Source organism: Procambarus clarkii, chromosome 82 (genome assembly GCF_040958095.1).
Source record: "Procambarus clarkii isolate CNS0578487 chromosome 82, FALCON_Pclarkii_2.0, whole genome shotgun sequence".
NCBI lineage: Eukaryota > Metazoa > Arthropoda > Malacostraca > Decapoda > Cambaridae > Procambarus > Procambarus clarkii.
The window spans coordinates 6,363,015-6,379,518 of record NC_091231.1 but is presented as its reverse complement, the minus strand read 5'-3'; the positions used below and the strand labels follow the sequence as shown (position 1 = coordinate 6,379,518).

The window sequence follows — 16,504 nt, the reverse complement described above, 5'->3', positions numbered from 1 at the left end:
CAGATTCACGAAGCAGCTTACGAATGTTTTTCTTCTTAGCGCCTTCGTAGCGGCTACGTTGGTGATACCAGAGGGAACCATTACCGAGTGTAAGGGGACCATTAATAAGGACGGAGTGTGTGGTGGCAACCACCAGCCGGGTCGGACGTTCCCCTGGTCTCCCTGCTGGTGTTTACATAGGGTGATTGTTGGTTGCTCTGACGGATGGTTGTTTGCCACTGCAGGGTGACTGTTTTTCAGTCTCAGTATGGGGACTTAGGTGCCGCCACTAAGGAGGAAGCACTCTGCTGGGCTGACATTTACCTGTCGGGTGGATATTGGCGTCGTCAGCAACACTCTGTTTGCGGTTATGGGTGTGAAGGGGGAAGATCTCGTCGGTCTACAGGTTGTTCGTGACGACAGAGTAGTTGTGAAGTTCGCCGAGAGTGGCTTGTTCCGGAGGTTTCTCGACCAGTATGAGGACAAGGTGGTGGGGCTGAGCAACGGTCTTGGCTCTGTGACTGTGACGAATTTGAGTGTGGAGTACACATACGTGTCTATTAAGAATGCGCCATTTGAAATGTCTGAGGATCTTCTCCGTCGAGCTCTTGCCAGGTATGGGCGTGTAGACTCTATTCGTGCCAGTAGATACACAACCGGGGACGTCAAGGGGCTCGGTAATGGTTACAGAACGGCTAAGATGGTTCTTCATGGGAATGTGCCTTCTTCTCTCGCGCTTGCTGGCTTTACGGTCTGCTTCTCCTACCGTGGGCAGACTCGGACGTTTTAAATGTGGCCACGTTGGACATTTGGCTGCTGCCTGCGACACTCGGATGTATGATCGGGTAAATGTGTTTCATGAAGCGGATTTTCCTCTCTTGCCCGAGCGTGAGGATGTATCAGTTGTGTGCCGCTCCAGTTAGTGCTGTTGGTGGTGTGGGTGTCGGGGTGGTGGAGGGTGCGGACCCGCCTCTGCCAGCCCCGTCTCCGGCTCCTGTGTTGCCTGAAGGGTGTGGGCCTGTACCCCCTGTGGGTGAGGCTGATGTTTTTACGGATCGTGTGTTGCCCGGTGACTTGCGGCCGGCCGTGGGCTCTACTGGGATGCCTCCTGCTGCGGGCGACAGTTCGGATGATCAGCGGCCTCTGTCCAAGCGTTCCCGGAGGACTAGGAGTGTGTCGCCCGCTCGTGGGTGGGCTGCAGAGTGTGAAGTTGTGGAGGATGATGTGATGGAAGGGCCTGTGCGGCCTCCTGTGGCGCCTACGACGCCTGCTGCTAGTGCCTCCCCTCCTTGGGAGGTTGCCCCTAGTGGTCGTGCGTGACCTTGTGGTGGTCCTCACGAAACCTGTGCGCTGGGAGCCCTCTGATCCTGTGCCCTGGGAGCCCTCTGATCCTGTACCCGGTGGTAGGGGCCCCTGGCAAATATGCGTTCCCTGTGGTTCCCCCTGGAGTGAAGAACCGTGTGACTATCAATACGGACCTCTGTGGCTACCCTTGTCCGTCTCCTGGTGCTCGAACCCCTCGTGCTGCACCCCTCCCTGTGGTATCGGCCAATGGAGTCCCGCTCGATGCGTCGCAGACTTTGGAACTTACTGTGGATAGCCGGGTGTATCCGGCGCCGTGGTGCCCCTATACTATTTGGGTACCGAGGGTGCAGTGTTTTGTTTTATGGGGAGCCGGAGCCGATGCCTCGGCCTTGTGCATCGCCTGGTAGACCGGTGTTTGATGATGTAAAGCTCGTTTGGGAGGCATACTGTTTGCGGTTTCCGAAGAGGGAGTTTCCCGATAAATATGCGTAGTTTTGTGCTTGCATTACGTGCTCCCGGAACGTTTATAACTTATTGTTTTGTCTGCTATGTGGTTGTTTTGTTTGCCTAGTTTCGACCTTTGTGTACATTGTTTTTGTGCTTTGTTCATACTTTGTTCCGTGTGTGTTAGACTGTTATCTTCTGTGTTGTGTTTCTCATGGTGTTTGTTCTGTGTGTGTGTGTGTGTGTGTGTGTGTGTGTGTGTGTGTGTGTGCGCGCGCGCGCGCTTCTGGTGTGTGTGTGTGTGTGTGTGTGTTTTTTTTGTCGGGTCCTGCGTGTTCCGGTGTTTTTCATGTGTGTCTGGGTTGTGGTTGCCGTTTATTTCACGGTTCCTGTGTGTTCCGGTCGAACGATCGCGTGTTTCTGTACTGTGTGTGCCGGGTGTTCCGTGGGTTGTGTGTGTATTGTATTTTTTTTTAACTTTGTACCTTTGCTTCTAAATGTTTAATTTTTCGCCATTGTGTGGTTTTTAATGTATGTAACTTGGCGCCGCCTCGTCTGGGCTGTGCAGTTTATTATTGTTTTTCTAATGAATTTTGCTTGTTCCATGGATTCTCATTTACGGTTTGCACTATGAAAATTGTCCACTGTTTTTATTGTGTTCACGTATGTTCAGCTTTGGTGTGTCAACTGTATTGTATTTGTTCTGTGTTGCTTGCATGTCACGTGGTGTTATGCTGCTGGGTGGTGTGTGCTGGTGTAAGGTTTTTCTTTTGATGCTTCGGTGCCAAAAAAAAAATTAATAAGGACGCGCTATGAAAAAGTGGGAATAACCGTAAAGAGTTTGGGAACCACTGCCCTAGAAGGAAGCCCTAGGTGGACGGGAGAGAGAAAAGGTATACGTGGGTGGAAAGATGAGGGAGACGGAAGGATGGGTGGGAGAGAAAGCCAGAGTGTTACCGAAGCGAGACGTGGATCATATCCCCCAGCCACTACTGAGCCACGCCACAGGGACCCTCCAACACCGTTGATCCCCCCCCCCCCCCCCCCCCCACACACACACACACACACACACACACACACACACACACACACACACACACACACACCACCACCACACACACACACCACCACCACCACCGCCATTCTTCCTGAATTCAACCCTCTCTTTTTTTTTAGGGGGGGGGCTTTATTTTCGGTTAGCTCTATAATATTAATATACAGGTGTCCTCAGTAATAGTACGAACATATACTTTTTGCCATTTTTTTTTTAATATTGTCAGTGGGTTCCGCACGACTCCTAAAGAACGCTATTTAATATTAACTACTTTATTCTCACAAATGTTGTAAGTTTAATTATAATGGAAGCTTCTAACGCAGCTGGGCAGTGTAAAGCATCTTTGTTGGTGTATGACACCCACTGCTAACCAGACAACGGATAATTATAAATATTTTGAGTTCAATTATTATACACAAAATACCCATCCTGCGAGAGGTTATGGATTAGATTACAGAGGTACATAATTGGCTCAGGAACCCCAAAATTCTTCTAGCTAAGCAAGTTATAGCCTTGATGAGCTAATTACATTGTCTAACATATACATCAACAGACAATTGACAGTATCAAACTAACATCACGAGTTTGTTATTTTTTTAGTTACTGTATGGGCCCCATATGTATCCTGTAAGGCGCGTAGCAGAAATGTTTGTGTTACACAATGGGTTCAAGTACTGAACTCTAATTATCTTTATAAAGCGAGGCAACTTATGCTTATAATGAACTAGTTGCATACAATTTTAATTTGCCCTTCATCCTCCCATCCAGCGGGCGGGCGGGCGGGCGGGCGTGGAAACGGCAGCCATAATCATGCACTGCTTACAGTAAGCAAACGGGATAAGTGGCCAAGATATCTGATATGTTCGTATTACATTCAGAATTATGTACAGAATAAAATGATAACCGCTCATGCACAGGTGTATCCAGGACGCTATATAACGAGTTGGTAACGACGAGTCGGGACAATATCTAAGAGAGACGTTGACTCAACGGCACTCTGGGATGGGTAACCACAAGATGGATTGGGTCTTACAAGTGGATGAAAGCATAATCAAGGGCATACCAATAAGGTATTAAATATATCGACGCAAAATATAACACAAAACGATATATATAAATTTGGATTTAGGAAACACCTTGCTATAATGTACTAGTTTGGAAACAGGATACTTTTGTTGGTTTGTGGTACGGGTGCCGGGTAACATGGACGTGGGGTCGCTGGAGTGTTTCGAGCGTAGGCTGAACATTTATACGAGAGTTTGGGTGGATATAAATAGGAGCTTCCGTGAAGCGAGCAAAAAAAACCACCCGTAGTTTCCTCAATTCTTATTTTCTTTAAATTAATTATGTAAAATATTCATTGTGTGACACTCTAATAGAGTAAGGATTTGCCACCCGAGAGTTGGGTTCGCTTAAAGGCATATACTTTATAGAAAGAGTATGTAGCTCATGTGTCCCTTCCCTAAACTATTCAATTACGTGGGTGAATCATGATATTTATACTTAAAATCAATAAATTTAAGAGAACTATCCGTGTGCGTTATTACTTCAATTTCATGTTTGTACCTTGATATCAACACACCAGGTACCAGGTACGGTACACACCAGGTACGGTGCACACCAGGTACGGTACACACCAGGTACCAGGTACGGTGCACACCAGGTACGGTGCACACCAGGTACGGTGCACACCAGGTACGGTGCACACCAGGTACGGTGCACACCAGGTACGGTACACACCAGGTACACTGAGTTAATGCATCTACCTCCTTTTGATAACTGTCTTTCGTCTGGCGCCCTGAGTATTATTGAGAGATGAAGTTTACTCTAGGCATATAATAAACAAGTTCCATAGTATATCAAGTCATGAATTTATACAAATCATCAACGATTCGTGGTCTCGTCAAGGGTACGCCTGTTTCATTTATGTCAATATTAAATAATTAATGGTTATTACAGACTTTGAAATATCGCACAATTTTACGCTTGAAACCCCCCTTGCGTGTACGCTTAGTAAAATTCAATCACTCCAGAGCACTGTTACGACACAGCTGGATCTCACTACACCACCACCACCACCACGTCCGTGTACTGCCGGACGCTGGCTTCCTTCACCACTACCTGTACACTATTATTTTCTCTGGAAAGCGTCGACGCTAAATAAGGGACGCAATTGATTGCTTGCACTGAAGAGAGAACTGCGGTAATGTTACTGAAGTTAGATAAATTTCTCTTAATATTGCAGTGTACATAGAGAAACATGTTTACACAGTCGTACAGGGTGCTGGCAGAATGGTGTACCCAAGACGACCAGAAAGCTTTACACAGTCGTACTGGCCAGGCTGGCAGAGTGATGTACCCAGGACTTCCAACTTTCTCCTACTCAACTACACACACACACACCTCCGTCCCACTTTCTCCTCTAAAGGCTTAGTGTAATAACACCATTTTAAAAGCTATATAGCCATTACCTAATAACTATTTACACGAATGACAATCACCTCCCTTGTGAAGACCACGAGAAGGGGGGGCACCTGGTCATGACATACTGCAGGATACACCATGGGGGCTTAACCTTAGTCTAAAGCTAAAGAAATTATTCTCTTTGACACGCCTGTTACCTGGTCGTGTTATGTAACATTAATGTTCTTGTAGAAGCATAATCTCGGTACGTTAATATTTTGCAGCGAGATTCAATTTCTAATTTGTATTGAAATGTGAATCACTACCAGCTTATACTTGCCACAGCATCATCACCAGCTAGTGCTCGACCCAAAGCACAGCAGGTTTCTCTTCTATATTAAAAACAAGTTTTAAGAGTAATAGGTTGACACGACAAAAAATGACCATGATTTCTGACCAAGGTAAACCCATCAAAGGTCAATGCAGTAGAACGGAGCCAACAGCCTCACCGGCCGAGGGAAGGCTGCCACTTAAGACTTGACACAGGGAAAGGAAAAATTAGTGCGGGACCGTGGATGACAAACTGAAAAAATAACGAGACAAAAAGTGTAGAAGAATGGGTAAGTAATTATCAAAAGAAAGACGAATGGGTAGACAGATGAGAAGAGAGGTCATAACTTACGAGGCAAAGGTCCCCATTAGGCACAGTTTCTAAGAGTGCCGTTGGTTCGACGTTGAGGTAACATTATCAGCGTTGAGGTAACATTATCAGCGTTGAAGCAATAGTAACAGTGTTGAAGACGTTGATGCAGCTTCGAACTCTAGTCGTTCTTGAATACAGTACTGCGCCAACTGGTTTGTTCTCTTGGTCGTGCAAGTATACAGTGCTGTAGTGAAAGTGGTCGACCTTTCACCACAAACACGACACTGGCAATAAAAAAAAAGAGAGACAGAGAGACAGAGAGACAGAGAGAGAGAGAGAGAGAGAGAGAGAGAGAGAGAGAGAGAGAGAGAGAGAGAGACAGCCTAATAACGCAGGAATTTGTACACCACTCGATTGACGGATGAGAAATGGGGCCAAAGAGCTGAAGCTCAACTCCTGCAAGCACAATTAAGCCAATAGACACACTAGCGCGGGTCAACACAAGGGCTGCCAACTGGCGGGCTTTTATTGGCGTGCCATTTGTTTAAATTTGCATGGAAAATACTTAATGTTGATCACACTTGCACACATCATGCTTAATGTTTAAGCTTTCAGTATTAGGAGAGTGCACTTACATGCACCATGTGCACACACATGATGGTGTACACGCACAACATAAGCACATGAAGGTCGCACGTCATGTTCCTCTGTACTACAAATCACCTGACCAAGTTACCAAAATTTACCCAAATAAACCACTTATAATTACGTAAATAATGACCAAACGTATGTGACAATGACATTCAATGCAGAACGTAAATTACAAAAAACTAGATTTTCTCCAAAGGCTTTAATTTTGTGACGAAGCAAGACAATAAGTCTTATAACGTAAAAGGGAGGCGATGAGCCACAATGTCATTGTCAAAAAAACTTGCTTCTCATATTCTTGGTCAGCAGCCATGACGGTAATATTTTCCCTCTTAACATGGTTATTTAAAATAATTATCACTTTCACTAGCGAGGAAATGGACACTCACCTGTGCCTATCGAAGATAATCTTGATGAAATCAGGCTCTGAGGTCCTCTCGCGGAAGTGGATGCAGGAGTGGCTGGCGATGTCCTCCATCACCTGACGGATGAGCCGCCGCTCCAGGGGCAGCAACACTGAACACACACAACACATTGTTAATACCACCACATGTTCCGGGTGATCCTGGCATTAAGTAAATTTTACGTCTGTTTAATATACCTCCACACCAGCAGGTCACAAAAATCAATGTTTTTTTCCCCTTTGGTTCAGTGGATGTTTGGTAAGGGAGGGTGTCAAATTCACACACACACATAAATCTTGCGAAGACCTCATTTGACACTAGCCAGAGAACATTATATGGTGTGTCCCGCTGTTAATAACTACAGTACTGTACAACTTACAGGCACTTACTGAACTCTATGGAGAACTCGTAGTACACCACACCGCCCGGCCACAGTCGCACCCGGTCTATCACCGCGTTCTTCTCCTGCGCCTCCTTCTGTAGACAACACAGGCATGGTAGCCTAGTTAGTATACCCAGGGTGGGCTCAGTGTATGAAGGTCAGTATACCCAGGGTGGGCTCAGTGTATGAAGTTCAGTATACCCAGGATGGGCTCAGTGTATGAGGCAGGTGACCAGGAGGGCCAATACAAGGATGGGTGGTAGTGACCATAGTCGAGTTTATTAAAGAAAAAATAAATGCCAATGACATCATTTACGAGAACAGACTTTAGTTTTACATACACACACGCAATTATTATATATATATTATATAATATAATAAAAATCCGAATAGTATCCATGTATACAGCGATAGTGCCATTCAAGAGGCCAACCTACTGACAGATCATAATCAATAACTCCCACTAGACATGAAGCTATTTCAAGGTTTAACCAACTATTTGAACTTTCATGACAAACATACATTCATCTCCTCAATATTGCTGACTGGTCCTTACTATTGTTGGCATGAAATCCATCATGAATTCATATTGATGTTTGCTAAATACGGAACAGCAAATGAAAAGCAAAATGCAGACTGCTGCATTCACTGGGCGAGGCTTGCGGCCGCTCTTAACGTTGTCCAGAAAGTGAGGTTCTTAAATCTCCATGCTAGGTGAATGATATTTAGTTCAAGTTTATTAATTACTCGAGAGTAAGATAATAATAAATACTTGGATAATAAAACACTATTATTAAGATAATATAGATTCGAAAACGGCAGCGTAGCTTAGGCTATTTCTACCCTCTCACTCACCTGGTCCAGCGCGTCACTCCTGTCTGGGGGCGGGAGGATATCGCCCTCGGGAAGACCTGCCAACTCGATGGGGTCTCGCCCAAAGTTGAATCTCCACTTGATCTTCATATCTGTGTTTGGGAGTGAAGGAGTCAGAGTATCAACCTCGCGAGCCGTGAGTGGTCGTGGAGTACCGCCTCAGGAATTGTCCAGTTGTTAAGGGTCAGATATTGTCACCGTGTGGCTGTGGTGTGTGTGTGGCTGTGGTGTGTGTGTGTGTGGCTGTGATATGTGTGTGTGTGTGGCTGTGGTGTGTGTATGTGGCTGTGGTGTGTGTATGTGGCTGTGGTGTGTGTGTGTGGTATGTGTGTGTGTGTGTGTGTGTGTGTGTGTGTGTGTGTGGGGGGGGGGGGCTGTGGTGTGCGCGTTTGAACGCGCAAAAGGTCAAAGGACTGATGAGGATCATGTAGGATGGCTCAAAGAATATTTACACGAGATCAAACTTATTTACAGACGTCCACACATGTACGCGCGCGTATACGAACCTGTACTCGCCTAGTTGTGTTTGCGGGGGTTGAGCTCTGGCTCTTTGGTCCCGCCTCCCAACTGATTTGCGTGTGTGTATAGTTCTTCATGCATATTGATGCACTATATGAAGGTATTTTGGGGAGGCATTCATCCACAAATCTATTCACATCCGGAGTAACGTGTTTAGCAATGACCTGGCAACACTGCACTTAGGGAACCTCTCACACTGCAGGTTAGTTGCTGCCCAAGCTGAAGCTTTAACTTCAAATGGCAGGAGGTAATTATGGCCCTATATATAGCTTTACTCACTCACTGTCAACAACCCAATTGTTAGTAAAGCATCGTGGTTAATGTTAATCCCCGCCATTGAAGGGTCGTTGCCTCTAATACGCACACCGCAGTCTTGCTTCATATATAAATATAATCCCCTGAAGCCGATCATATTTTTCATGCACGTAATGTGGTGTATTGTTAACTGCTGCACCCACAACACTGCTCTAAGTAGGCATCTGTGTCAGTATGTGCTGACACAGATCTGTGTCACAGATGACACAGTACTGACATCTATGACACAGATGTCAGTAAACATCTGTATGTCATGACACAGATGTCAGTAGACATGTGTGTCATAGAGCAGCATGTGGTCGCTGTAGTGTGTCACCACACAGGCATTGTGTGGACCAAGTCTAACAGCATCTCACAGCTTGTAGATCAAGTCCACACACAAGTCAAACTTGTAGACGAGTGAAAACATCACAATATATCCATTATAACTAACGGTAAGGTCCCCATGGTTCTAGGATGACGATCCTAACCTATCCTAACCTAACCTAACGAAATAAGAGAAAATTAGTTTTATATATAGTGGGGGGGTCGACGTGTGACGTCACTAGGACGTCATCATCAGGCGTCCGTCACGCGTCTGGATACAGGCGTTAACCCGCCTTAAAGTGTCATTTCAACAAATTACCATTCATTCCCAAGTGGGCGAGAGAGACGCGCAACAGCATAACAAAAGGGGGAAATTTAATTATCCCATTTTGCATATTGCCTCTAAACTGGCGGGGGTTGGAACACTGTGGAGGGGTGTGGGGGGCAGACCAGACCTGACGAATACCTTCCATCAAGAATACTATAAGAGGAGGAAGCTTCTCCAGACATCAGGGCGACTGGTGGGACAGTGCTCCAGACGGGTGAATGAGACTTGTAAGGCTGACGTTCCCGCCATTTAAATATCTTCCGAGGCGGAAGCGGATACATAACGTCCTCGGAAGCATTCTTTTACCAGCCACCAGGATGCAAAAGCATCAGGTCACCGGTCAGACGTTACTATGATGCCACAGGACTAGCTAAACCGACTATGGGAAACAGTGTTTGAACCCGTTACGTGCCTCTGTAACCCCTTCCCACCACCGCCCACCACATGGGTATGGGGTGCATAATAAAGAAATGAAATGGGAGAAGCAAAAGAGGAGAGGCGAGCCGTGACCGCCGCCGCCAGCCAGTTACCCGCCATCGCGGGAGCCAGTTACACTCGCACCATCAACATGTAGGCTAGTCTGGACATATATATGTCCTCGCAACACACTCAAAATCCAATAGTTAGCGATGAAGTGTACAATCAGCCACCACCAGTTAGTAACACAAACACACAACCCAAAAGGCCACAACAAGACAGGTCCATTACCATGGGTTAGTGCCAGCTAATATTTACAGAGTCGGTGTTGTCAAGTGGGCGTTGAGGTAGGTGTTAGCAAGGACAGGCAGCAGGTGTTTGCTGCTGGTAGGTGTTAGCAGGGGCAGGCAGCAGGTGTTTGCTGCTGGTAAGTGTTAGCAGGGGCAGGCAGCAGGTGTTTGCTGCTGGTAGGTGTTAGCAAGGACAGGGCAGCAGGTGTTTGCTGCTGGTAGGTGTTAGCAGGGGCAGGCAGCAGGTGTCTAGAGGAGTACTTACCCCGGTGGTGGCGGGTGTTGGAGAGCCCCCGTGAGCCCGGCCACCAGCGCCGCTCTGAGGGAGTGGTCACCAGTAAGTATGGGTGGTTACCGGCCTAGGCTATACCTGCTCTTACCCTATTTTACATTACCACCTGCTAATCATATTATATATTTTATATATGATGTAAACTATATATTAACTTCGTCTTCTCTTCAAGCTACCACACGATGCTTCCGGGACGGTCAGCCACATTGTTAAGGGTAGAGCAGGTAATACTTAATTCAGTCAGTCGGTAGGTTTTCAGCTTCTCGTCCGTCTATTGGTCCGGTCCAGTAGGAACGTCTACGGTGTCCTTACGTCAGTTGCTCTCAGTATATACAAGTAGTCACTCGTATCTAAATTTCGCTGTAGCAAAAGACAATGAAAAGGAAATACTTCTTGAGGATTATCCTGAGGTTGACAAATCTTTAGCGTTGGTGTATAATGTTGATGATGCAGACTGCAAGTTTCCGTTCATGCTCGACACATTTAGAGAACACTAAAACCTAATGGAAGTTGTTGGGCAGTTAAGCAGCCCGTCCACCACCCAGGCTTTTCAAGCCGCGCCCAAACTAAATTCATAAATTTTAGTTAGTTATAGTATTTTCTCAAATGCAAGTTTATTATACATTTAGAATTGTGTGAATAATTAGGGTGCATACGTTAGGTTCTTTTGGCAGTTAATTTGTATTTGAAGTACGGTAGCTGGAGGATTGGGAGGGAGCTGGGGGTGAGATTCGAACACAAGAGAGCAAAGCACTGTACCAGAAAACTTTAAGCACAAGTTACGAGTCGTGTGTAAAGTATTTTTAATTCCTAAACGTCGTTTATTGGCTGGATTAGTGAGCATTTGACCAATTTCTTGATGATGGGTTGGATTTAAATGGTAATTTCGTACCTCTAGCAGCTTTAACATCGTCAAATCCCAAGAGATTCACGAGACATCCACAGGAACTGTGATCAAGCTTGGACGGTCCAACTACCCTTCCTCTGTACGAAGAATCGTGACCCATCCGGCAAGCAGCCCATTATCATAACACTGACCAAATGCTTGTTAATACAGTCATTAAACTCCGTATACGAATGAAAACACTTTACATTTGCCTCGCAACAGATTACGTTCGTACTCAGTGTTCGAAACGAACGTCTCCAATTGTTTCGCCCACTTACTGTAAATACAAAAATACTAACAACTAATTAGGTCAAGACCTAATTAGGTTTTTTCTCAGGCCTAAATATATCCTAAACTATAATAAAATTATATTTACACCTGTTGGTGTTTATTTTCTAATACTCGAGGTATTACAAGTCCAACAGGAAAAACCTAACGAAAGTGGGTATATGGCCGGTCACAGTTTAGGCGAGCACAGCCACAGGAAAGGTTGCATCCCAGTGGCCACAGGAGGACAAGCGACATTAATTCAACGTTGAATCAACGTCGATAACGTCGATTCAACATTACTGGAGCACGTCTTGCCCACTGGGATGAGGATGGGCCGCGGGCTAGTGTTAGTACAACTCACCTGATGTCTTCCTTTTCTGGATGTACAACTTTGGCCTTGTGGCCCTGGTCGGCCTGCGGGCCCAGGCTCCATCCTGGGGGTCCACTGCTCTCCATGCTTGCCTCGAACTCACCTTCTCACGCCTTGCTCTTCAAATTTTTGTAGCCGTTTGACTGTAATTGTAGCCGCAGGCTAATGGTTAAGCCTGCGGCTACACACACACACACACACACACACACACAGGAAGCAGCCCGAAGCAGCTGGCTAACTCCCAGGTACCTATTTTACGGCTAGGTGAACCGGGCATTAGGTTGAAAGAAATTTTGCTCATTTGTTTCCGCCTTCCCCGGGATCGAACCCGGACCCTTAGAACTACGAATCCCGAGCGCTGTCCACTCAGCCGTCAGGCCCCCACTTTCAACAGTGGGGTCCACTGTGTGTATATAAATATATTTGTAGATACGCGCACACATAAATATACCTCATAACCTTTCCTCGTTGTCTGTTAGTTTCCGTTACTTACTGTCTCCCAATCTGTCAATTGTGCGTTCCATATTTATCTGTCAGTCTTGGTCGTCACATCTCACACGTCACATAAAACTTGATATATTGCAATCTGCCACAGACATGTAAACAAATATTAAGCTCCAAAATACTCGCACAGTTAAAAAAAAAATATGAAGGGTGAGACTTATTGTTCATGGAGGGCAAGAGTAACCCGGCTGTTATGTGTGAGGGAAGGGATGTAGGAGGAAGGGGAGGGGGGAGGATAGAGACAGGTGAGGGAGCCTGATAACAGGTGGCATGGTGAATGTTGATATCAACAGTGACAAGGGCGAGTGAGCTGGGGTCGTAATAAAATTATAGGGCTTGAAAACGCGATGAGAGAGAGAGAGAGAGAGAGAGAGAGAGAGAGAGAGAGAGAGAGAGAGAGAGAGAGAGAGAAAGAGAGAGAGAGACTAAGGAGGAAGGAAAGACAGAAGAGGGCGAGTCGGGGCAGGAAGACATTACCAGCACTCGACGACACGTTCAGGTAAGGGACGCCAACGTCGATGAAGGCGGCCGTCGTCACCGGGGGCACCAGGAGACCAGTGGACGCCCACACCACCGCCGCCCACGCCCATGTCCACTCCTGAAACAGTAAAAATGAGAGGTAATATTTCCACTATGGGTGATCTTATCCAGGCGTCACTCGAGACCCACCAGCGGTGACCACCACCCCGGGATGACATGTCCATTTTAAAGAATGAAGAATATTTTTTTATTTATATTACTTCTAAGCTGCATCAGTTATGAACCCATCCTTGCCCTTGTGTGGCAGTGTACAGTAGAAAGTTGTTTTCACATATCCATACATTAAAACATTGATTGTAACCATGATATATATGTACTTCCGCCTACAGTTTAGACCTATTGTCTTATGTATGACCCTCTGTCCTGCGTGACAGTGAATACCAGCATTATCCTCACTTTAATAAGACTTAATCGAAATCCTCAGATTAGGCAAAATTGTAATTAATTTTGTCAATAAAGATGTTAATAATAATAAAGGACATGATTACAGCATTCAAGATATGGTATTGCCAACGTGAACAGAGGCAGGCTATCTGATAGGACGCGAGATCAGGACAACGGGACAAGTGAAAGTTGATCACTTGAGTGAGAACTTCTGAGAGGGAAACGGAACATGACACTATACGATTAAGGACCCATGTGGTCTGCAATGCGTGGTCATACCATAAGACTGATATCTAAAAAGATGAGCTTTAGGAACCCGGAGCTCTACTCAAGCCAGCATAGCAAGATTACATCCATCCTCACTGAACACAGGCAACATGATCTCTGTCAAACCGACAATACCAACAATGTGGAGCTCTTTTAAACTGCCACGCGCGGAATTAAGGGTTAATGTGCGTACTGAGAGCAGCACACGGAACACACTCAAGACGACACTAGACGCGCCAGCACGAGCAACAACGCCTGCCAGCAGAGGTGATCATATCCAGGAAGCATCAACCAATATCCAGGGAGCATCAACCAGATCACTCGCCACGCTTGGGGGGGGGGGGGAAAGACTTGCTTGTTCTACGCCAGGAAGACCCCCCCCCCAGGAGTGCTGCATGCGCTTGAAAGTTAACCCGGAAATAGTGCACGAATTTAAATTGTTCCCTGGTATTGTTGATATTGGCCTCTTGTAATGCTTTTGCAACACTCTCCCGGCCACAGGGGTGCCAACAATCTCCCGGCCAGTATTGGGTAACAGTCCCCCGGCTATGCTCGGACATGCTCTGACTGGCGGGAGTTGTGAGGCAACAGTTAACGGACTTCAGACATAAATAAAAACCTCAACTCATGCGACAATACTCCACTTCCGCCTCACACCTGGCTGGCTACCTCCCCTGGCCGTTGTCTTCCCCCTCTACCATCCCCCCCAACACACACACACACACACACACACACACACACACACACACACACACACACACACACACACACACACGCACACACACCTTCCTCTCATCCATTACGTCGTATTTAAAAAAAAAATGACCAATTTGTTACAAAAATGCGACATGTTAGTAAACATTAAAGTGTATTATCGACGATTTCTGTATATCGGTCTCGATAGGTTAGGTGGGCTGCGTGGGTTCGTCCGTTTCTGGTTAGACAAAACGTTTCATTTTTTTTGTTTTACGGAGTGGCAAAGAGAGAGCTCGCGATGCCTTCCTCCGTCCACACACCCTAGTAACCTCCCTCCTCTCTCTCTCTCTCTCTCTCTCTCTCTCTCTCTCTCTCTCTCTCTCTCTCTCTCTCTCTCTCTCTCTCTCTCTCTCTCTATTCACATTCATTTACTATTATCATAATTGATTCTACACTTTTAGGGCATGCATTATAGATGCATGGCTACCTCCCCTGGCCGTTGTCTTCCCCCTCTACCATCCCCCCCAACACACACACAAGCTCAAGCGCTGGAGACCCTTCCCCCCCATTGTGCTGTAGTGGTTGGACCCCACTACAGCACGAACACCTACAGTTCTGTATCTTACACATGAATGTGATGCCAAACTTTCTCCCGAGCGATACCCAAGTTGCCTCTGCGCCTGTGCAGTCCCGGTCGTCGATGGGAAACAAACCATACTTCTGCTCTTATGGCTGTATCCAACACGCTACATCACACTACATCAGACAGTCGTCAGTCACACCAACAAACCATTTGCTTCAGGAAACAGCGGCGGGGATGAGACAGCAATACCCCGACAACACAATGTCTCGAACGCAGATGATGAGTCACAATAAGGTGGCTGAAATATGTTAACCAGACCACACTAGAAAATGAAGGGACGACGTCGTCGTCCCTTCATTTTCTAGTGTGTGGTCTGGTCAACAATGTCTCGAACCATAACCACCAAGAATTCGTTGCTTATAACGCAAAATATCTAAGAAACAGACAAATATCTAAGAATCATCGAGTAACTGTTGTGTACTTAACTCCACGAAGACCTTCTGTGTCCTCGCACCGGAAAATGAATGGACAAGCATAATCTCATCATCCTCGCTAATTTATTTACAAAACAAAAACAAATTGCTGTCAAAACGAATATTTACGTATAAACAATTGCTCGAATTAAATCACTGTCGCTGCGATTCCTCGTGTTGAGATAATCCACAGCTGCTTCCGCTGAGGGTGAAGGTCTGTGCATGGGTCCGGGAGTGAAAGGCAAAGTGGTGTGTGAGAGCGCAGAGGTCTTATGGAAAGTCAAGAGGAAGTGGTGGCTTCTCTTGCCCAAGACTACAGCGATAACCTGGAGAAAGTGTCCAGCTCCCTTCCCCCTTCTCTCTCTCTCTCTCAACCTTCCCCATCATGTGAGTCCTCTCTCGTAGCATTCCCCCTTGTAGCATCCCCTCTCCCGTAGCATCCCCACACCACCCGAAAGTTTTCGGGTGGTGTGGGTATCTTAGGAAAGGGGTACGAACCTGTGCCACCTGTTGGTGGATGACAACCAAGGTTGGCATCACTAGCATGTATACGAAGTCGATAACACGTGGATGAACAAGACCGGATATTTGAGTATTGGCTTACAGCCTAATAAGGCGGAGCACATACGATAATCGTTCATTGGACCGGATTCCTCAAGTAGTTCCACAAATGCTTAAGAAACCTTTCCTTCTTATCTCGTTCTTGACGGTTATGCTGCAATTCAACTAATTGTTTACTAACGCTAGTCTTAAGAGATAACGTAAGAGATAATCCACCTGCTAGCACTTCTTACAAATTAGTGCTTTGCGTGTCTGTAACTCGCACTAAATAAATATTTTAAGGATAAATAACATCATAGAACGCTTATGTAAATACCTAGTATGTAAATATTAACCTCAATCATTTCAACAAAGTCAATCATAATCGT

At 46.0% G+C, this 16,504-nt stretch overlaps 1 protein-coding gene across 9 annotated transcripts in view; it reads right to left on the bottom strand.

The window, feature by feature from the left end:
• The window catches only part of LOC123764355 (astacin-like metalloprotease toxin 2), a 30,159-nt gene that overhangs the window by 7,834 nt on the left and 5,821 nt on the right, over positions 1 to 16,504 (bottom strand). For 8 of the 9 annotated variants that reach the window (XM_045752027.2, XM_069316004.1, XM_045752025.2 and 5 more), the window contains 5 exons: positions 13,110 to 13,230; positions 10,576 to 10,629; positions 8,118 to 8,227; positions 7,270 to 7,357; positions 6,866 to 6,992 (listed from right to left, as the gene is read on the bottom strand). In XM_045752027.2, coding sequence (XP_045607983.2) covers positions 6,866 to 6,992; positions 7,270 to 7,357; positions 8,118 to 8,227; positions 10,576 to 10,629; positions 13,110 to 13,230 — 500 coding nt within the window. The remainder of the gene's footprint in view (positions 1 to 6,865; positions 6,993 to 7,269; positions 7,358 to 8,117; positions 8,228 to 10,575; positions 10,630 to 13,109; positions 13,231 to 16,504) is intronic. The other variant, XM_069316006.1, reaches the window with a different exon arrangement.